The sequence below is a fragment of the Labrus mixtus genome, chromosome 7 (genome assembly GCF_963584025.1).
Source record: "Labrus mixtus chromosome 7, fLabMix1.1, whole genome shotgun sequence".
NCBI classification, from domain to species: Eukaryota; Metazoa; Chordata; class Actinopteri; order Labriformes; family Labridae; genus Labrus; species Labrus mixtus.
The window spans coordinates 13,163,651-13,185,966 of NC_083618.1; the positions used below are offsets into that span (position 1 = coordinate 13,163,651).

At 39.9% G+C, this 22,316-nt stretch overlaps 1 protein-coding gene across 6 annotated transcripts in view; it reads right to left on the reverse strand.

Moving 5' to 3' along the window:
* kaznb (kazrin, periplakin interacting protein b) overlaps nt 1-22,316 on the reverse strand; it is a 107,078-nt gene that overhangs the window by 82,353 nt on the left and 2,409 nt on the right. For 5 of the 6 annotated variants that reach the window (XR_009673868.1, XM_061043080.1, XM_061043084.1 and 2 more), the window contains exon 2: nt 4,687-4,844. Coding sequence is in view for 5 of the 6 variants with exons in the window: in XM_061043080.1 (XP_060899063.1) it covers nt 4,687-4,844 (158 nt within the window). In the remaining variant the exon portion in view is untranslated. The remainder of the gene's footprint in view (nt 1-4,686; nt 4,845-22,316) is intronic. The other variant, XM_061043081.1, reaches the window with a different exon arrangement.

Here is a 22,316-nt window from a genome sequence, read left to right on the forward strand (position 1 = left end):
TTACATGTTGAGGTTATCTTCATTTTCCTGCCTTGCAGCTTTTTCTACTTATTTTCGATCTGCAAACTATTTCTCAAAATAATTTGCTCACATGCTTATGTATACTGTAGTAATCACACATTTGTATTAGGCCTGTGGGCAGAACATGTCCACAGTGGCATATCACAGTACTGCATTAATAAATCCCCCCCATGGCACAGAACTGGGTCTTCTGACCACCCAAAGTACTTAACACTGCATATTTGTACACTGGTTAGAGGCTCACCAGATGCTTAATCTAATCGTCAATCGCACACCCTTAGCCCAACCTTCGAGAGAGATATGTGCATCAGTATCTTGTCCAAGGACAATTCCACTTGAAAACTGTAGGAGGCTGGGAGTGTACGTCTGATTTTTCTAAATTGATGGTTAAATCACTCCTTAGACAGATGTTTTGCAAAACTCCAGAGCTTAGATCGAGCAGATTAGTGTGCAGATTGTTCCATTCACAAATATACAATCAATATACTATAATGACTTAATGTTGGCCCACAATACACCATCAGTCATTCTCTACTTCAGCTGATGAATCTCTGATAAGTGCTCAGATAAAGTGCTCTTTGTTTGAACAATGTGTTAGGGTTCTGTTTTGTACGTTGTGACTGCCCCCGTGGATGAATATTTTTCTGAACTGGTCCTACTCACAGGGTAAGAAGACAAGTCTGTTGATAACTTCTGCAGGGATTTTGCTGTATTTTTAAAAAGAACTATGACGACCAGTATCATCCCTTGTCAACATGGCATCATCAGGCCGCTACTGTAGCCCCGCGGCCCCCTCGACAAAAGTAGCTAATGCAGTGCAACGTTCCACTACATCAATTCACAGCTTCCACACCCACTGAAATGCATTTGATTAGTCACACCAGCACGGCAACGGGGACATAAATAATTCATCTGTGCAAGTGACAAATGAGGCAATCAATTCTGGGACAGCATTCAAAGAGAAACTATTCAAATCCCCTCTAAATTAATTTTGTGCCTTTTACTGGCAGCGGACTAGAATTCTTTTATGCCGATTTAATCAGATGATGTTTTTACTCTGACTTCCACAAACATTCGGGTGTCAGAAAATGTTTATAAAAGATTTTTTTGAAATATCCAAAACATCAAAGTTTTTACTGTGTCTAAGCCATTCAGAGGTTTTAATTTTAGATGAGCATGAAGTCTCACTTAAACACTTTTAAGTGCGGCAGCTTTAAATACTGGACATCAGAGTATCTCAGTCCGGGCTGCATTTCCTTGCTTAAACTGCAGGAAGAATAGCAAGTACATCAGGAACTGGTTATTTTATATTAAAAGAGTGAAACAAAAGGAGGGATGAATTAATTTAATATTCTGTCTGGAAGTAGAAACACTACTCTCTATGAATGTAAAGCCCTTTGGATGAGCCGAGCTCCTCTATGTGGGAACAGTTCACACTTGACTTTGACCTCCAGGACTTGGAGAACAAAGAACCTGATGCATAATCTGCCCACAATTATGTTGTCCGTCTACTGTAGCCTGAATGATGATCAGCAGCCTGAAAGCTGCATCCTGCTGCTCAGGCAAAGTGAATTAACGACAGGGATGAGGTCTGGAGTATTACATGTGAATCAGGTTCTTGAATCCTTATTGTTTGATATCTAAGAGCGTCTGATCAGGCGCGGCTTTCGACATTTACAGATGGCTTAAACTAAAGGTCTCTAATCATTTTTGAAACATCACTCCCTCTAAAATAAACTAGACGATGGGTTTAGTATTTTGCCAATGCAAATGCTAAAGCCAACTGAACCCCCTTCTTTATTAATTATAAACAGCCAGAGGCGCTGCTTGTCAACAGACAAGGCAGGCCCCAGGCCCCAGACCAGTAGGGTCAAATATAGAGTAAAATATTTTACATTTTTAAGAAACTTAAAAAGTGAGACGTGGTGGATTATTAGCTATACTTGCATGCAGATGTCTGTTTACAAAGGTGGATCAAAACTCAAGTCAAATATTTCAAGATAAGCGATGAGATCCAGGAACGTATTATTGCTGATGTTTTCAGCGCCTTTTGCTCTGCTTACAAAATGTTTTCTTGCACAACACCAAAGCCCACCAAAACTGGACGATACTAGTTGCTACTCACAGAGGAACATCAGAACACCTGATTTATCTTGAATTGCCTCAGGATGGGGCTATCTTGAGCCAACCTTCTGCTATCACATTGCTTAAAGCTACAGCAGCAATGAAAAACATAAATATAAACTAAAATCTAGTCCAAAGGTTTACCCTCACACAAACATGTCATTCATTTCAGAAACCTTAACTCAAACCTTCTTTGCCCTTATCAAAACTATTTATCTCCTCAACATATAACCATTATCATAACCAATCTATGTCAATACCTCTCCAGAGAGGCCTAAAGTACAATCAACTTTTTGAGTAGAGGATGGAAAAACAAACCTCGACGGAGAACAAACCTCAACAACAACAAAAAAATTCAGAACGGGCATCAGAACAAGACTTTACCGCAAACTCACAGTTTGGAGGACAGACAATCCCATTGGAATACTCTGTTGCCTTGCAGTAAACAAACAGGTTGCCATAGCAACTGTCATTTACATGTCAGTATCCCCTTCTTGGTTTTTTTTTTGTTGTCCTCTTGTCAGTTCAGAACAACGAGTCCCCAGCAGACAGAGGCCTTCATTTGACACTGCCTCAAAGTTAAAATAAAACTGCAGAAATCGAGCAGGTGTGTGTGATTCGCTCGACTCACAAACACACACACGCACGCACGCACGCAAGGCCAACAGGCACAGAAATCTGTCATGTTGACTGGTGTCTGAGTGCTTCACTTTACATTGAACAAACGGCCAACTTTTTTTTTTACAAGTACAACTTCTTGGGGAGATAATCGCGCTCCATCCACGGCCGAGGTTCCCACTCATCCATCACCTCCCGATGCGATATTCGTGACTAACAGAAAAAAAACGGACTGCGGGCTAACAATCCTTCACTCCAGCTTGCATACAGCTGAGTTGAGGTGAAAGCAATGGCCTTTTGCTGAATTACCTTCCCCTTAATCAATGACACTGTGTCGGAGAAAATATCTCCGGGAGAACAGCAGAGGGACTCTGTATCCATCATGGAAGTCTGCAATGGATGACCCTCATGCATCACTCTGTCAACATTCATCAGACATTCATCAGAATGTAGAAGGATTGTAACAGGACACATTGAAGCAACACAATGAGGATGAATTATCTTCTGTTCTAAAGTAAAGACAGCAGAGGAAGAAAATGTATGACTCTGGTATATTTTTAAAGAAAAACTTGTTTAAACAGCCGGTTCAACCATCGGTCGTCTTTTTTTTCCCCAACATACTACTGATGTTGACAAAGTTTTCAGAGTCTTGGACAGATTGAGCTCAAGGCGAATAATTCATTACAGTGCAGGCATCAACACACTGTGGATTCATGTTTACGTAAAAGTCACAAAAATATGAAGTTGGGGAAAAAGATACATGTTTGGGTAGCTCTGATGTATTCACCGTCACATTTTATTAAAAAAAATATAGTTTATAGATGTGAAGGAGTAAGAGGAATAATCAGTCGATCTGAATAGGATGAAGCTGGTGTCTGAGCTGTTGTTTTTGTTGTTGTTGACAGATTCAGGACAGCAGCCAAGTTTTTGAGGTAACTCTCAAACCACTAGAAAAAATCTTGCCGGACAATTTATCTTCTTCCAAATTCAATTATATTGATTTGTATTCTTAAAGTTAAGCATTACATACACATTCACAGCATGTGCTGATAAGTTTCTAGTTATCATGAACATAATAATTATTCAATTATGGATTTTTTTTCTTTAATTCAAGAGTTTCTTTAATGGGAAGTATTTATTTTATGAATTCTGGAAAGTTTTGTAACGTAAAAGAAGTCAGTGATTTTCTTTGTCTTCACAAGAAAAACTTAGTAATAGTTAAAAGGATCTCATAAATAAAGTAAATAAAGGATGTCATAAATAAATGTTCAACAATTCTCTTCAGATCAAACAATAAGAAAGCACTTTCCCTATTTTTTATTTTGCGGTGAACAAATTATGATGTTTTAGGCAAGATTCAAGATATTGTAAGAAAGAGGGTACCTGTAGCGTAGTTGTTAGTGCACGCACCCCTTTTACAGAGGCTATAGTTGTCCAAGCAGGCTGCCCGGGTTCAAATCCGACCTGTGGCTGCCTACCCGCATGTCATTCCCCACTCTCTCTCTCTCTCCCAGATTTCAGACTCCATCTTATGGGGGATGTCTTATCGCTACAATAAAGGCATAAAACGCCCAAAAATAAAACTAAAAAAAAAGAAAAGAAATGTAATGTTTTTAGATGAATGAGTTTTGTCCCAGAAGCCTCTGAAGGGGGAAAAATGGACCTTGAAGTTTGTCTTGTAGGCCCGGCTGAACTGTTTAACTGAAATGATTATAAATTATTGTTTTAACTTAAATCTGTACGTATAGTGACATAGATCATTTCATTAAATTCCTTTTGTAATCGTACCTTGTCCTGCTTTTTGCTTCTTAAACTTCGTTGTTTAGCAGTAATAAGTTGTCTAACCCCCTTACAGTAACATTCATGAGGCATGCACTCAGGGACTTTTGGACGTTTTTTGTTTTTTTAGTGCAGAGGGAGTACCTGAGCATCCACAAGCAGGCGTCTCATCAGGGTCATGGACTTCTTCAATGTGTCCCTCTCTCCTGGGATGAAGGCCACGTCCTCGTCAGTCAGGCTGCACGGTCTGGTCACCATGAACTGAGCGATCTGGTCGTTCAGGCTGTTGAGAGACTGAACTGCTGCAGAAAAAGAAAAGAGAAACAAAGAAAATGGTTAGACACAGAAACCCAATTGTCATTACAACCCTTGTAGTCCGTTCATTAGAGCCATGTAGGCCAAGCAGCTCTAAAGTTTGTTTCCTCTCTCTAGTGGGATTTTGTGGATCACTGTGGCTGTAGATGACTTCCCTCATCTACAGCCACAGTGGAGCAGTTTCCATTGTTCACATCCTCAGAATAATCGCTTTTATGGACAAGAGGGGCATCATTAGGCTAAACCCATTACCAAGAAACAGAAACTCACATTCAAATGATATAATCCGCTTTTTTAATGGTGACGGTCCCAATAATAATGTCTTTTCTTTCTGTTTTTTTAAGTCGAACACAATCTTAGGTTCATTAATGTCGCTGAGCTAGCTGTGGGGAAACTCTCTATAAGAGGCAGAGGTCACTGTTAAAGCTCTCTGATTGATAAAACTCCCATTTACAAAAGCAAAGATGAAAGCATGCTACTTTTAAAGGGCATCCTATTTCAAACATTTTTTCCTTTTGATGAAAGCATCGAGCCATTAAATGCTGCACTCTTATTGTGTTGGGTTTCTTTGTGTGTGTGTGTGTGTGTGTGTGCGTGTGTGTGTGTGTGTGTGTGTGTGTGTGTGTGTGTGTTACAGCATATGGTTTCAACAGTGGTGAAGAATTCTTCTGCTAACATTTCACACAGACTTTTCCCTTAAAAGATGTAATCTGTTATAATGACAACAACCGTTAATAAGGTTTATTTTTTAATTGTGATAAATGTTCATTCACAATCAAAATGAATAGTTTTTCAGCTCCATACCATCCTTTCCTCTTTTTATGGTTGGATTTAACACTTTATAACTTCCTGGACCTGATAGAGAACAGAAACAGTTTAAGGTTTTTTTTTTAATAAAACTACAAAAATGTAATTGTGAACACCCTGATGTTCTATTAATTGTTTGTTTGGAATATACAGTACATTATTAAATGTTATAGATATTATTTTATTGGTACAATTAAAATCGATTTTTATTTGTATTATCCATGTGTATTTTGATGCTTTTATAATTATTTTACAATCTACATTTTATTAGCAGCTCATGTATTCTGTCATGGTGTTTGTTTGACTTAATGTGTAAATTGTGCTTTGTTAAATAAAGTTTTGTTGTATGAATGTCATGGATGTGTTTTTATGTAATCTCTGAAATCTCGTCAATGAAGAGATGGAGATCCCAGGAAGAGTAGCTGCTGTTAAACACAGAGTGTACGGGGATCTTAATAAACAAATAAACAAAAAAACTAACTCCATTTTAAGCTTTTTAATCTTTCAATACTTGAAAACAATAAATATCAGAAAAATATGTTTGCTATGTGAGTACTACCTGGTATATCTATACTAATGCTCAAGCATGATATCATTTTTATACTCTTACTCATATCAGTTGAGTAAAAATCAACATTCAGACCATTCAGTACTTAAGTGACGTAAAAATGAAAAACTGTTTTAATAGTTTAAGCATGAAATGACAGGAAAGTGTGACATCATGTTCTCAAAAAGACAGACAACATCTTCAGCAGTCAAAAATCCAAATATAATCCATTACAAATAAACAGGAAAAGGCAAACAAGTAATCAGCTAGCTTAATATCGTGCCTGTTGACCATTCACCAGGGAGGAAGCACATTTGAAAAGGTCTGGACACTCGCTCCTGGTCAAGCATCGCTTTCTCTCACACATACTTGAACAAACACACACAAATATCGGCGAGCAGGCTGAGAGGTCAATTTGGGGCGAAAGTGAGGGAGCAACTGAGGCAATGTGTGACTCACTGACGTCAGCCAAGGTCGACTTTTCAGCAGAATGATCAAAGATTTACGATCACACCTTCCAGCCTTCTCTTGAACTGCAGGACACGGCGAAAAGAGGCATGTTTACGAGCACACAGGGGCCCTGCAGGCTGCAACGCATACATCAAATCTGCGCAGGGTGGTCGGAGGGTTGTGAGGGATAAGATGTTCACAACAGAGTCTGACGAGTGGTTTCTAATTTCACATTCAACTTTTACAAGGTGTACCTCTCGGCCAAAGAGACAGGGAAACATGTCGAGTAATAGCACGCTGTTGCTGAAAATGACATGCTGTCAAACTCCGAGTACAGACATACCGTCTTCTGCTTGCTGCTCCACTTTCACTTTTTATTCTAAGCATTCTGCCTCACACTGTGAAATCTGATGGAAAAGACAGGTGGCTTTCTACAAAATCAATTTAGCTTTGACTGTCCTGAATATGTCAGGGGGAAAAAAACACGACACAATCAAAATGCAACAGCTCCTCTCTAAGGCCAAAGAACATCAGAAAGATATCACAGGAAGAAAAAAAAAAAACATGACGCTGAAGTTTGAATTTGTTGAACCATTTGTAAGGGCTCACTGCTCCTCACTCGTGAAATTACAACAAATGCTTAAGCCTTCAGCTGCTCATCAACATCTGACAGAATTTCACCTGCAGAGTCTCCAGCAACACCTGCGCATTTTAATATTCCTCAGGTAGCGGACGAGCAGACGAAGCAGCAGCTTGGAGCTGATAACAAACCTCATGCCTCTGCTGAGAGTATGTAAGGGAGGAAATGTCAAACCAAGTTTTCACATCACTGATCAGACACATTAGCAAGTGTGAGACTTCAAACATGGCCTGATGAAGCTCATCATCTTATAGATGTTGCCATTCAACATTAGGAGAGTATGATGAGTGAGGAGGAAATAGAACAAGAGAAATGGCTATTTTCATTAGAAATGATGAACCTGGACACCAGAGTGCTGACTTCGCTGTGCAGCGTTTTAGCGATTGAGCCTCATATAAAATGAACAGCCATCTATTTAAAAAAAACAATAATTACAGCAGATCTTAATAAGGTTTACAAAGCTTACTAGATAAAGAACAGTTATTTCCCTGTTCTACACATGAATAGCAGTAACATGTTAGAAAAAATAACTATAATGAACCGTGTCATCTTTTTTTTTTTCTTCCTTAAAAATTTGAAAGGTATGCCAGGAAATGTTAGAAACTGTGCTTAATTCATTACTTATTAAGTGTGTTTCAAAGTTCTTTGTATGGTCCAAGCACAGAAATGAATTATGTGAATGTCACCTTATTGATCTGTCAACTTGTTTCTTCATTTCACCTTTTATTTTTAAGTCAATTTTAGAAAGGAGCAAATCACAGGTTAACGATTGAACTCCATACTCCAATGTACATTTGTTAAAAGTGTCTATATCACTGACTCTTTGATTTATTTCCCCCGAGATTTCAGAGTTAAACACCTTCCCTCACATGGCTTAATGTGCATTCACACACATCCCTCCCATCAGGCTGGACTTTCTTCACATCTGCGTCTATGATGTAAAAATGTATGTCGCGCAAATCATTGAAATCAGAGAGGCATTGTGTTTTTCTGTGAAGCGCCCTCCCACACACAGGTGCCCCAGTGCTGCCAGTGACTGTGAGACAATCTTTGTAGCCAGCCACAGGAGAGCAAAACAACATCAACAATGAACTCTAATGAGGCATGTTGGTGTTTTGTCAGTCAGCACAGTCCTCGTGAAAGGAAAATATAATGTGCACCTAGAAAAAAAAAAAAAACAGCTCATAAAAGCAATTCATACTCCTAAGAAAAGCATCCATTACAGTTTCAGGAGTTGTCTGAAATCGTATAAAATTTGTTTTCTTTTGCCCCTTTTTTTTTTTTTTTTCTAAATAGTCAGCTGCCCCCTCCAGAGTTGTGATGATGAAAAGGTGAAAGGACATTTTTGCTTCTGCTTAAATTTGGGCTTACAGTCACAGAAGCCAACCAGCCTCTGCTAAAATCAATTTGATGAAGTGCCAAGAACTCCACTCTTTCAAGCCCGAAGAGACCCAGGGTGGGATTAAAAGGATGAGGGAGTCTGTAAGAATCTGAGGCAATCCAGAGGATGAGAGCTTTAGTACATTTCAATTACATCTTTACCACATAAATACACAACACAATCTTGTTTGTGGGGACAAAAGCCTCCATTGAAACCAAACCCGGAGTATAACACCATCCCCCAGCTTGTGCATGTTCGTTGTGAGGCTTGCCAGTGAAAACATGCCACTGTAAAGCTGACTACAAGTTTGCTCAAACGCAGGGATTTGGACAGATCAATTATAGCTTAGCAAAGTTTGCTTTGCATAGAAATAACTGAATCCCCCTCTGTATCTGACAGAATCAACACAAGCCTGTAATTTTGTTGTCTGCTTCATTGTTCTGCATTGCTATCTGCAGGATTGTTCAATTTACCCGCTGATAGTTTGCACGCTGCAATTCCCACAGAGAAATTGGATACTCCCCCCCCCCCCCACCCCCCAAAGGAAAACATCTCATGCCAGGATATAGTGTCTCTGAAATGTAGACTGATCAGAACAACATGAATCTGTCTAATGTGCATTGCAAGAATGTAACAGAAGGTTCCAGAAATCATTGGTATCTTTCCGTCTGGATACATTACATTTCACTCCAATGTCACGCTTCCACACTTCCTCAAAAAGCATTTGATCTTTTCCCTCTGGCTACTGTCCACTCATTTTAAAACGCAGAGCAGATGGAGGCTTTTGTGTGTGAAGGGCTTTGTCTGCCTTCACGAGCAAAGCAGAGAGTATGTGTGGATTTAGTAGATCGGCCCTCTGCGGAGAGCAAACTACATGGGTTTCCTTTGTTTCATACTATAGCTCTGAGAAATCAGAGAATATGCCCAAAATAACCAGACAGAAAGAATCTGAGGCCAGGCGTCTCTTCCTGCGACGCAACAGGCCTGTTTTAGCTTGTTTAGACACTAAACCGTATCTGATCTGATCAGATCTGCATTCAAACACTTGACTCAATTCAGCCAGTTCCAGGGAGGAATATCACACACGTCTTTTGTACATTCTTTGTATCCTGCTATACAGCTGGTGGAAAATCAACAATTACTGTGTGAAATATTTATTTATGTACAACCAGCTTCTGAGTGAGTTTGTGTCACCAATAAGTCCATGAGGAGAATTCTCACATTGGCTGACTCAGTAAGTCAAGTCACCTCTCTCTGACTTTGTAAATCGTCTTTAACACATTTAGGGAAGTCATATGTTTGTCTGGATACAGTCTTAAAGTAAGAATAACTGCAGCGTTTAGCAGACATAGGCTTTACCCAGGCACAGCATTTGTTTGCAACTAATGCTAGCTCAGAAGCTAGCATAGTTCAGATGGAGTAGGTTGGAGGTTTTTGATTTGTAGGTAAAGATGGTGATCGTGCTGGATGAAGAGCTGATGGATCGCTATATTGACAAACATGCTGAACAGAACGCTAACATCTCTGTACCAAAATGTTTTTATGATAGTTGTTGAGTCAGAAGACGCCAGACCAAATATTTCAGACAAAATCTGAAATGTTAAGCTCAGGTCCCTAGAGGTAAAGTCAAAGGATCATCACAGTCTATAGAAATCCTCCTCTCAGTCCCATGTATGAAATGAATTATGCTTTTTATCGCATTGCTTAAGTGGGACAACTTTTTAAAAATGCATTTCTGTTTAAAATATTAACATTATATTTTTCATGACTCCAATGCAGGGACAATGAAAATAATTTCAAAAACTTGGGGGGACGGGGACGGGGGGCAGTAGTCTGAACAGTAAAGACAGTCGAATGGCCTAAAAGATTATTTTTTACAGTTCAAATGTTCAAAGGATAGAAATAAAAAAACAACAAAAACACTTATTTTCTATGCAAATTCTATATTTTATATGTTGAGTTACAAATCTTAAATGGAGGATGGGGGGGGGGGGGAGGGCATTGTGGGATGGTTCATCTCTTGGAGTTAAAAAAAAATCTCTAATTCAAAGTTTGAAGCCATGAAGTGAGCAGGAACAGCAGCTAATTGAATTACCTCATTTACCCTTTAACTTGTGGGTCTGACTGCTCTTCAGTTTATTTGACAAGTAAAAGCTCTTCGAGGTAAGACACTGAAGACCTCGAGGGCAGCCTGGAGGCAAACACCTTCACATTGAGACCTGCAGGGGGGAGGGGAGTTTTCAACTCAATTTAAAATGTGGCACAGAAACAGAGGGGTTCCTCCAGGTAACTCCAAGTTTTATAATCATTGTCTCATACATCACAAGGCCATGTTTTCAAGTCAATCAGCCTTGCTGTTTTAAGTCTGTTAACAATCACATTTATACCAAGACAGATACAGACAAATACAAATAAAATAATTTACAAATACAGATGATGTTTAACAAATCGGCTTTATTACAAGTACTACAAGGCCACAAATACTGGGACACCTCAAACTACACCCGTGTTTTTATCTCATGGGAGAATCTGGGCAACAATCTGCTGCTGTAAAAGCCTTAATCTCCACAGTGAACGCTCCCCACCTGATGTTTCAGCAATGACACCTATTTCATTCATTTTATCACAAAGGTGTTGGATGGGTTGATGTCATGGCTCTTTTCTGTACAGTGTAATTGTTCCTCAAAACTTCTTTTTTTTTTTTTTTTGGGGGGGGGGGGGGGGGGGGGGGTCTCATGGAGGAAACAGTAAAGCACAGATCCATTGATTGACACAAAGTTTGTTGCAGTGTCTAAAACGTCTAAATACAAAAGACCGGGCGACTCTTTACAGATGATTAAAAGCAGATTTTAATTATTAAAGCAGCAGATATCTGGATTTTTGGGATTAAGCTCTAAACACACAGACAGCTACATATCACATGAACAAACTCAGTGTTGCCCTCCAGATGCACTCATCATTGAAAACCATCAACTGCAATTTTATGAAATAATAAAAGTTGCAATGACGTTCTCAGCCTTTTGAAAAATCAATAATGGAAGACAAACAACTGTTTGCAAAAACTGAGTGGCACATTTTCCTGACGGGTAAAACTGTATGAAAGTGTGTATCTTTCTATTATTGGTAACAAGACAGCATCCTAAAACTAGGACAAACATTCTCAGCCTGCAATATGCATCCAAATACTTTAGGTCTTCAGTGAAGATCAGCACAGGCGCACAACTCACATGAATCTCAGATCCTTATATTGTGATGCAATTTGTGATTTGCATATCTGAAAATACCAGCCAAGGGCTAACAGATCAAACACTTCTCTGAACTCAGGACATTAATCCTTAAGATTTATCTCTAAGTAGCCTCCCACATTATCTTTTCTATCTTTTTAATATACATTTATAATAAAGAGTTTCAGTTTTTTTTTTCTTTGAGTTGTACAACAGAGGTCGTAGGTAGTCTGCTGAGGTCAAACCCTCTTAAGTCCCATGGGGATTGAAAGGGCTATTTCTCGCTGTGTCGAGCAGTTCTGCATTAAAGCATGAAGCTCCAGAGAGGAACCACACACTGCGGGAGGGATTTAATTTTGCCCACAGCAACATTGCCACCACCTGGTCGCTTTGATAGATGCTGCAACTGCATGAAATGAAAAAATGTGCTTCTTTTCCTCTCACTAACCGTGGCCAGGACAGCTGCAAGTGAACCTGTGAATAGGAATATATGTCCTTTTGAAAACATTTGACAATCTCAGGCAGAGTGTTAAGTAAATGATATACAGCCAATCAAAAAATCTTCATTACCTTTCATCTGTACATCACCTCCACAACTTGGCTTTTTTTTTTTTTACAACAGAATGTGATTATCTCCAAAGAATGACAGGATTTATCAGAAGAAAAAGTTCATTTATGATCTCTTCAGAACCTGCTAGTGATCTATAATTTAAATATGGTCCTTAACAATCCGTCAGCACAGAGCTCCACTGATTTCTGCATAACTTTGATCAGTGTGCCACCTAGTGAGAAGTACAAGAGATCAGCACAGAGTGATCCAGGTTTCGCTTTCTTCCTCTGAGTCAAAGACTTTACAAAAACAAATCTCGGGGGGAGTGCTGAACTGTCGGCTGAACATTAAAGCCTCCGATAGCTCTTTGATAATGTGCCTGAGGCCCCCTCTTCAGCACCTAATGAAACCACTCGTAGAGTATTGTGACTCTTGCTGAAACTCATCTAAGGCTCACGCACAGACACATTCAGGTAATTAATTTACAGATAAGGAGCAGCGCTCCTGTTTAATGATGTGTGTGTGTAATGGGGAAAAGGGCAAGAAAACTGTCTGCTGTCACAACAGGTTGTGGGTCGTGACATGGACTGTGAACAATTTTAACAGATTTGCAGAGGTGAAACTAATGTTAGAGCCTGTGATCATTTTTTTATAACAGCATAATTAAATCACAGAGCTGGAGCAGGTGAAGGCAGCACAGAAAGCAGTGAAATCTTTTAACAGCCGTAAATGAGTTGAAGGAAAAAAAAAAATCCACCCTCGGGTGTTCTTATGTAACACTCCTTTGTTGTTCAGTGCACTCTAGGATTCACCATGTTTTAATTTATTTCACTGGCATACCCTCTCTTTCCTGCAAACTACCTCATCTAACCCTACATCAGCGAGTCACTTCACATGTTTCCCAAAATCACTTTGATGAGACCAGGAGTGAGAATGTCACAAAGAGCCGTGGGCTATGTGTGTGGGAGATAAAACTAGCATGACAGAAAGGGGAAGACAAAAGACAACTTCAGACATGACTTGTCACTGCATTTGCACTGGGTTTTTTTTTTCTTCCTAGAATTTTCAAATAAATTTATAGCTTCTTTTCTTTTCTTTGAATCTCTCAATCTGAGATTCACCACGAGCACGACCACTGCAAGTTTGATGTTTCGAATATGTCATTACGATGGCAGACTTTCAATGTTATCCACAGAAATACAAGATATAATGCAAAAAAAGTGAACCCAGGAGGGGAAGTTGCATCACTTTTAACAGTTTCCAGCAGCAACCTCATAGCATGAAAATGAGCTTAAGGAGAAACTTTGAAGAAATAACCGACAGACAGAAGAGAAGAAATCTCTCTGCATCAGCCGAGATAAGCGGGGGGAAATAAGGATCCTCTCAGAGAGTTGGGGTAAACACTGCTTGTTAGAGAGGACCTGTGTGAGCTCAAACATGACATTTGAAAATCCAGAGCTGCATGCCGGAGTGCTTTTTGAGAGCTGGGGCTACGGGCGGCAACCAGTGACAAGGCTACAGCCAATTAGGACTGTTTGTGAGCAAGTGGCTGTCTGTCAGGGCGGATGAAAGTGGGTCAGAGCCGCAGCCCATCTTCGTAACAGAGCACAATGGCAGGTAGCTCGAAACTCTCAAACTTGAAATGAGACAGACGAGGATTTAATAGCTGAACTTTAAATTTGCTCTAATATGGGGTGACGGCTCTGAATCCATTATCATTATCAGCCACTTTGATGCTCCAAATTGAATTTCAGAGCAGGTTTCCAACAGTAGAGGAGCCACTTTCAAAGTTCAGACTGCAGGTATTATCACTATCGTTCATTACCAGGCTCCTGAGCAGGTAAACAACTCTGTGAGTTCAAAGGCACATCAGCACTACATATTAGCACGTCAGACACTCCTGTGTGGAGGAAAATGCTGTCGACATATTTCATGCGCTTTCTCACTTCACTCTCACATCAAACACGACAGACTGTGCTGGAGCGGAGAGAGCTGAGAGCTGTGTAATGATGCTGAGAGTGTCAAGGTTTTTACATATGTGGAGGACGGCTCTGACCAAGATGACATCAGAGTTGTGATGCAATAGCCACTTGAAATAATTGCCGGTCGGATTGCGAAACCAAGTAGAGAGCCTGAGCCTCTGATCTTTTGTCTCCGTTCAAGGTCTCATGGTCCCAGTTCTGTCTACATGTTTGGTATGACTCATGTGGGACGAAAAAGACAAAATAACAGAAAATATTCATGACAGGAGCCTTTCATTCTGCACTTACTAAATTAATGAAACAAATCATGCAATCAAGGCAAGCAGTTATTTCAGGCAATGTTTTCTACCTGTATCTGGAGAACATTTTCTACATATTCTTGTCGGTTAATACTAATGTATAACTGCTTTTTGTCTTTGTTTGGATATTTTATTTAGATTTCATCGACTGTTTCTGTTGGCATATGAGATCATCCCAATCATTTGAAAGGCCATGTAAATGTATTAGAATCAATTACTTGACATATCAATTAGTCCGAGTGTTTAGATTTCCTTGTGAGCAAAAATGTGAAAACTGTTTCATGTATGGATTTGCAGCTTCACTCGATTTCCATCATTGTTACCTTTTGGTTTGGACGGTTTGTTGGATAAAAATAAGGCATGTTACTGAAGTCGCGACAGCTGTTTTTTATTCATATAAACACATTAAAAGATAGATTTATTTAGGGAATAAAAAAAGAGTATGGGTCAAGTTGAAAAGAAATCGAAATGACAGATTTTAAAGTTTAATGCAAACAACATGATTGGCTCACAGGGGTCTTGACAAAATCTAATTGGGTTAAGATAAAAGTGTTAAGCCTCATGTGAATGTTACATTTTTAACTAGGGGAAACATGAATGTTTTTCAAAGAGGGACTGAGGCTCCAAATGAAACTTGGTTGGCTCTCTTATACAGCTTCTGAATTCTCCCTTATCTAGATGCTTCTAACCAGGCTGAGCTTGAACACTTTAGATCCTTTTCCATTAAATGTTTACCATATTTTTTCCATGTAAAGCCTTACTCCACCAATACAATTTTTGTGCTACCGCCTGTGTGGCACAAAATTTAAGAACCAACATCAAATTAGCAAGACCCACGGCTTTACTTTACTACTAATGAGCTTGGCAGCTGTTTTTGCACTTAGTGTTTCAGTGAGTGTTTGGGCTGGTAAGTGGAGGTTGTTTTTTATCTTGATTTTGTACGCTGGCGGTTTGATGGCAAATGTGAAGACTGAGAGCGGTGAAGCTGTGCCAGGTGCAAGAATGCATTAGGTGGGAAATTCAGTGTTATAATTACGCAAGTCGTTTTCAACATGTGAAAAGGAACATCCTCACAGCGCTCCAGACTCCTGTAAAATTCACCAGGGACACTTGTAAGAGCATTAAGTGTTTGACATGGGACCTGTGTGAGCTGGTCGCTGCTGTGAGTTTGGTGTCAGTAACAAATCCTCAAACAAAACTAGCAGCTACTGTAATGTAATATGACACACTGGTGACTGGATACCCGCATTAAGACTTATTACCAAGGGAAAGCAGCACAAAGCAGCCATTGAGCCCCACATCACTGTGGCTGGTTGGTTCACACATGTGGACAACACTCACTTCACTACATCCTTGTGCTGTGAAATGCTTCCTACAGAATTATCCAGCAACTTGAATTACATCCAACTCCTCCGACATCTCTGCTCTGTGCACATCTTAAGAAACTCGGGGCATGAAGAATATTCCTCCTTTGGAAAATCTAAATTGGGAGCAAAAGCACATGTGCAGTCAAGCCTCTTGCCATGCCTGCATATGAGATTTACAGAGCGTAGGTTGAAACATAGCTCCGCTCATTAGCTGTTACAGTGTCAAAACATCTCTGAACTTTATGTACTTTTGCAAAAGAGTGTGCCTCTCTTTCCTCAGCCATAATTTATGGAGTTAACCTTTAAGAATCACAGATATGCAGGGCATATATTTCTCTAATGGAAACAAATGGCCCCTTTTGAACTTCAAATAAGTGTTGCTATTGTTGTTGATATTTCTAGTCACATATTCAGAGTCGTTCCAACTTAGTCCCTCATTTTAGTATTAACATGCACACAGTCTGCACTGTCACTTCCCATCCGTGCACAGCGTGCCCTGCATGTTAAAGAGACGCACCCCAGAGAATGGGCTATATTTCATCACCACAGGAGCGCTTTCACTAACTACTGATGCAAATTTATACAGACTGCAAGCACACCAGATCCTCCTCAGGATTGCTTTTTGCATCACAGTGCCGTAGTGCAGAGAGTGATGAGAAGTGCGATGTCTGATGGGAAAGGAAAGTATTTACCGTCATGCTGAGCTGCATAAGAAGGCTGAAACCTTTTTTTTCATCTCAGGTACTTTAAGTTAGCTGCAGTGAGGTGACAGATTTACAAATTAGACTTTAATATATTTTCTACAAATGTAAGTTCTGTAGAAGTTTTCAATTTGTGCGTTGACTCTTATCTCCATCCCGACCTCTCCATAAAACTCTCTGTCTGTGTCTCCTCTGTGGTGTGTTGTAAAATGAACATCGTTGTTTTGGGAAGCAGCACAAGTCTGAAAACAGTGGGAATAAGGGGTTTATGGCTGGCAGAGGAGGGAAATAAGGAGGACAGAAGTACTGGGCACAGTGAGGTAGATATGCAGAGTCAGCAGGCACTCAGGCAGAGGGTTCAATGACGCAGAAAACCCAGCGGGGACATGAACGGCACACTGGAAGCTGCTGCTCTCGAGGTGAATTTATTAAGAACATTTGTTATCAGAGCAGCTTTGATTGTGTTTTGTTGTTGTGTCTTGCAAGTGATTAAAATAAGAACTGTTGTTTTACTCGGGGAGGAAGTTAAATATTCACTTTCATTACTTCATTTACACATTCACACAATTACACAAACCCACACAAACCCCCCCCCCCACACACACACACACACACACACGTAATCATACAAACACCAAGATGAGCAGGATTAGCCAACCCGCTTAAAGCTGCTGTTGTTTATATATCTAAAATTCTCTTCCAACTGCTCACTGTGTACACAGCAGATCGAGCAGTGACAAATATAGCTGCTTAAAAGTGGTGGAGATGAGTGACTATTAAATCCGGGAGATGTGCTCACTAAGCGCGCAGTACTCAGCTTATGTGCTTCCACTTCAAAATTTTGCAATAACCCTACTTTCTGATGAGTATGTGTGTGTGTGTGTGTGTGTGTGTGTGTGTGTGTGTGTGTGTGTGTGTGTGTGTGTGTGTGTGTGTGTGTGTGTCAGAGAGAGACAGAGAAAGAAAGGGAGGGATATTAAGAGAGAGAGCGTAGGCACAATAGTTCATAGTGCAAGACAGTACTACTGTCCTTTGAAAGGATGCAGCAACTTTTGAACTTCAAAACAGCTCAAAAGCCTCAATAAACCAAAGACATTCAATAAAAACACATTGAGTTCAGTGCTGTGCTGCGGTGGGCTGCAGAAAACATCAGGTCTTAATCAACTTTAGTTAAACAAATTTGAAGTGCCACTTTTTGTAAGCAAAACACAAAGATATGTACAGGATGGAAACAATAAAAGTCTTGTCTTTAATTGGGTAGCTGTAGTTTGCAACAACCAGTTAACTATCTGTTGATAGAACTCCAGCACAGCTATTCAATAGTCCTTGTTGAAAGACTGTGTTTTGGCTAACCAGTAACGGTCTCTCAACGTTTCTTCCCTAATTTTGTTTTGTCAAAACAGAAAGTATTCCCAATCCTGGTCAAACATATATATATATATACTGAACACCTGCCTATACACCCTTAAACAATCACTATGAATTCAGTATACAAGGAAATATGAAGTACAAGGTCTTCATGTTTGTGTCTGTATGTTGGCACACCTTATTATATCCTCTAAACATCAGCATGATAGCACAGTCGTGGCATGTTCCCATGCTTTCATTAGCCGTTTGATTAAAGCAGCACTGTGTTTACAACCTCACAGAGCTGCTAGCATAGCTGCAGACCAATGGCTTCTTTACTGTCATATCTGTTTCGCATGTGTTATCTGTTCATTTCAGTGTGTCAGTGTGAGTGCAAAATAATGGAATAAGACCATCCCTCATACCCTAGTGGACTAAGAGACGTACCATAAAATTGCAACGTCCTTGATTTTATTCTAGCTAGAGGCGTCTGCTGCATGCGAACACCTCGCTCCCTCCCCATAAGGCCTGTCTACTTCGACTGACTGATTAGATACTAAAAAGATAGATGAAAAAGCAACAGTAAAATGTAAGATATAACAACATTACAAAGGAGGGATGTGGAAGCAGTCTTGGGAGCTGCTGCCTTCTCCACTATGATTGTGTGAATATGTCATACATATAAAACCCAGCCAGATTCTGTATGCGCTCCATAATGCAGAACATGTTGTATAATACTCTAGCCAAGTTTCTTTCTTAATGTTCTGTAAGGAACTCCTCAGAAGTTCATAAAGCTCAGCATCACCTAAACCCAGTATGTCTCCAGTCAGGGAGCACTGTGCTGTCAGTCAAGCAGAAGATGTTGATCTCTTGACAAAGAGCAGACACGCAGATTCGGAGAGAAAACAGCCGACTAATGCAGTCAGTGAACCTTCATCGGTTTATTGATCATCCTGAGGTAAAGTGTGCTAATGAAGATGCTGGTGATACCATGCAATGAGGGACTGGAGGAGCTTATGCAACCAAATGTAAGTATCTATACACTGTAACTCAATTAGACTAAGCACTAGGGCTGGGCGATATATCCATTTAATCAATAAATCAGTTTTGTGGAAAATAGAGATTTTCTCTTTATCTAACTCTGCGGCTCCCCTTGGGCTCCCCTAGTTCACATCCTCCCCCCTCAATGACTTCCTACAGAGTGGCTGGTTGGCCCCCAGGTACGGTATGTCTCACCCACAAGTATTTTGCTGAAGTTGCTATGTCTCACCTCTATTTTTGCTGAAACTAAGGTTACTTTAGTTAAGGGAAATTCATTTTGCTTTTGTTACATTTTATTGATTAAAAAAAAAAAAAATTCTTTATCATTTGTATATATTTTTGGAAAATAATAAAATCTTTGAAAATGGTAAATTGAGTTTGGTGTGAAAAAAATGACAGATTTGATTCAAGGCTATATCGCCGGCCTTACTAAGCACATGGGTATACATTAAAACAAACTGGTTCATTATTAGACACACAAACTATTTACCTTAAATCTGAATCAGATATTTAGAAGAACTTTAGTGATATTACACAACTGGCCTGAGGCTGTCACAGTGAGTCAGGATGTACTAACTGACAGACATGCACAGCCCCCCCTCCAGCTCTACCGGGGTTCTTAAATCCAATATGGGGATTAGAAACGGGGAGGCAGATCTGAATTAGGCTAGTATCTACTCTGACAGAGTGATTTTCAGTGCTGCTGGGGGATACCCAGAGACTACGATCAATAATGTAAGTAAGAATATATATAAAACAACGTGATGGACGTTTTAAGGCCAATTCAGCAGTGGCCATACATGTTATTTGTAAGTTTGATGCGACTGTTTGGGCCTTAACCAAGAAAGAGAGAAGTTTATCATATCCAGGAATGAACGGTGTAAGCTTTTATGAGATTAGATTCAGAACACACCCACACTGGAAATGACTCAATGAAAAGAAGCACTTAAAAGAGTCTCTCTCTCTCTTTGAATTATATTACTATTAGGTTTGATGGCTGGAAGCCTGAGAGTCTAATAGGGAAAAGGACTTTGGACACCGTCCAACACCTTGACCTCTCTGAGCAGGGACATGAGGGAGAATGACGATTTTCAGAGTTACACTGCAGACAACTTCACACCGTGACTATCCTCACATCACTTTGGTCCAGTGGAGCAGAAAGGTGACTGAAACCGCTGCACTGTCAGGGCACGGTCATCTGGGCAAGAAGGAGCAGAGCCTGAGCTTGCAGGGTTTTGTGCTAACAAAGTGATAGTGCGCACGTAAGGTTATTTTTCATTTAGCTGTGGACCCTTATGAACATTTACGTTCCTGCGAGCAGTTAAAGGGCAAGAAGCAGGAAAGAATGTTGGTAAAATAAAAAGCAAGGAGGAAGAGGAGGGAATTCAAGCAGCAATCGTGGAGACGCCACAAAGAAAGTCGAGATGTGGTGAATAATGCATGTAGTTCCAAGAAACAGTGGTTTCGCTTGCTATTTCCTCGAGGCGGAATTATTGTAGTGGCAAAGATGCACAAATGAAAAAGGCTTTCAGGACCAGGGGACACTCTTGCTACAATTATGTGTATTTGTTGTCCATGTAAGTATTAGACAAAGTGTTTCATCTTCCTGCACTGAGGGAGGATGAAAACATTTTATCACTGAAAGGCTGCAAATTAAAGAACACATCTAATGAAAGAGATGCTGCTTCTTTGCTTGTTCTACTGTTCATCACTTTGTTTTCTCACCGATGTGAAATTATTTTTTCTGTTCTAACAGAGTGTCAGTCACTTACTGTCACATAAAAAACAATTTTCAGCATAATACATCAAAACACAACAGCTGCTAAACTGAAGCTGCAATTTACATTTCTGGTAGATTCTTGCGTCTGCATCCGCTCTGACAACTACCTCAATCAAACAGCATTTGCATGAGGCAGATACTGTACACACTGCATGAGGCCTTTCATTATAACACAAACAGACACAGTGGGCTGAATGAAAACACAAATCATGAGTTTTAAAATGAAAGAAAATGTGCGACTTCATTTCATGTGTTTACTTTCAAGTCTGCTTTATTCAGTAAACATGGTGCGGCAGGTTTTCAAAACGTGAGACTTCTAAAATATATCTGATTGGGTAATGAGAGGATTAAAAAATAAAAAATAAAAAAACTACCTAAAGTTCCAGTGAGGATTTTCTTTCTGTTTTGTTGTTGTTATGAAACAGAGTGAATTTACACGGATGCGTCTATGGGACCTACAAAAGCAAATGGGGAAATCAGGAAAGAAGATAACTTCTTTCAATCAAGTTTTTTTCTAATGCATGAAAGCTCTACTGGAGGGTAGGTCAGTCGAGGGTATGCATATACATTCAGCGGGTGGCAGTATGCACATATTTGGTTTGCAAATCCACCAAAAGGCAGAAAGAAGAAGAAGAAGCAACCATGGCAACCTGTCGCGTCCATCCTACTAAGTGTGAATGTTTTTTTTTTTTTTTTCTGAGACGCTAACAACAACCCTCTTCCACCATCCACATCTATAAATGAAATGGGCCTGTGCTGCGTAGATATGATGGTTCTGAAGCAACATGTTTAGAATTTTGTCATTTTAATTGCGGCCCATGTCCTTGTTTGAGCATGGTTGCGTTCACAGTTCCCGCAGACCGTACTCGAGTATGCATGATCCGTGCCCGAGACCACCTCTTCAAGGTGGCTTGGGCATGGTACCCAAATACAGTACGAGTACAGTACGTTTGTGTTCACACTGATCAAATTAACCGAACTTTGGGGTCAAGCATACTCGGATCCGGGCCTGGGTTCCTAGTGTGAAACCACCCCTACAGCTGCTGAACAAAAAGGCTTTGTTACATTTCCACAGATTTACGGTGAGTACTCTGTGAAGAAGCAAGGGGAGATTTTGATGTCAGAAAATACTACTTTCACACGTACAGCAAATTAAACAAATACATAAGACGTAGTGCTTGGACCACAGGAGCGCCAGCAGCTTTAAGCCATTCATTTCTCTGAATTTATTCAGTTTTTTTATTGAATACTCAGGTATTTCGGAGTATATAACTGAAGGTATTTTTCTATAAAACGTAGCTGTATTTGACAGACTGGTGTTCACGTGATTAAGAACCTAGCAC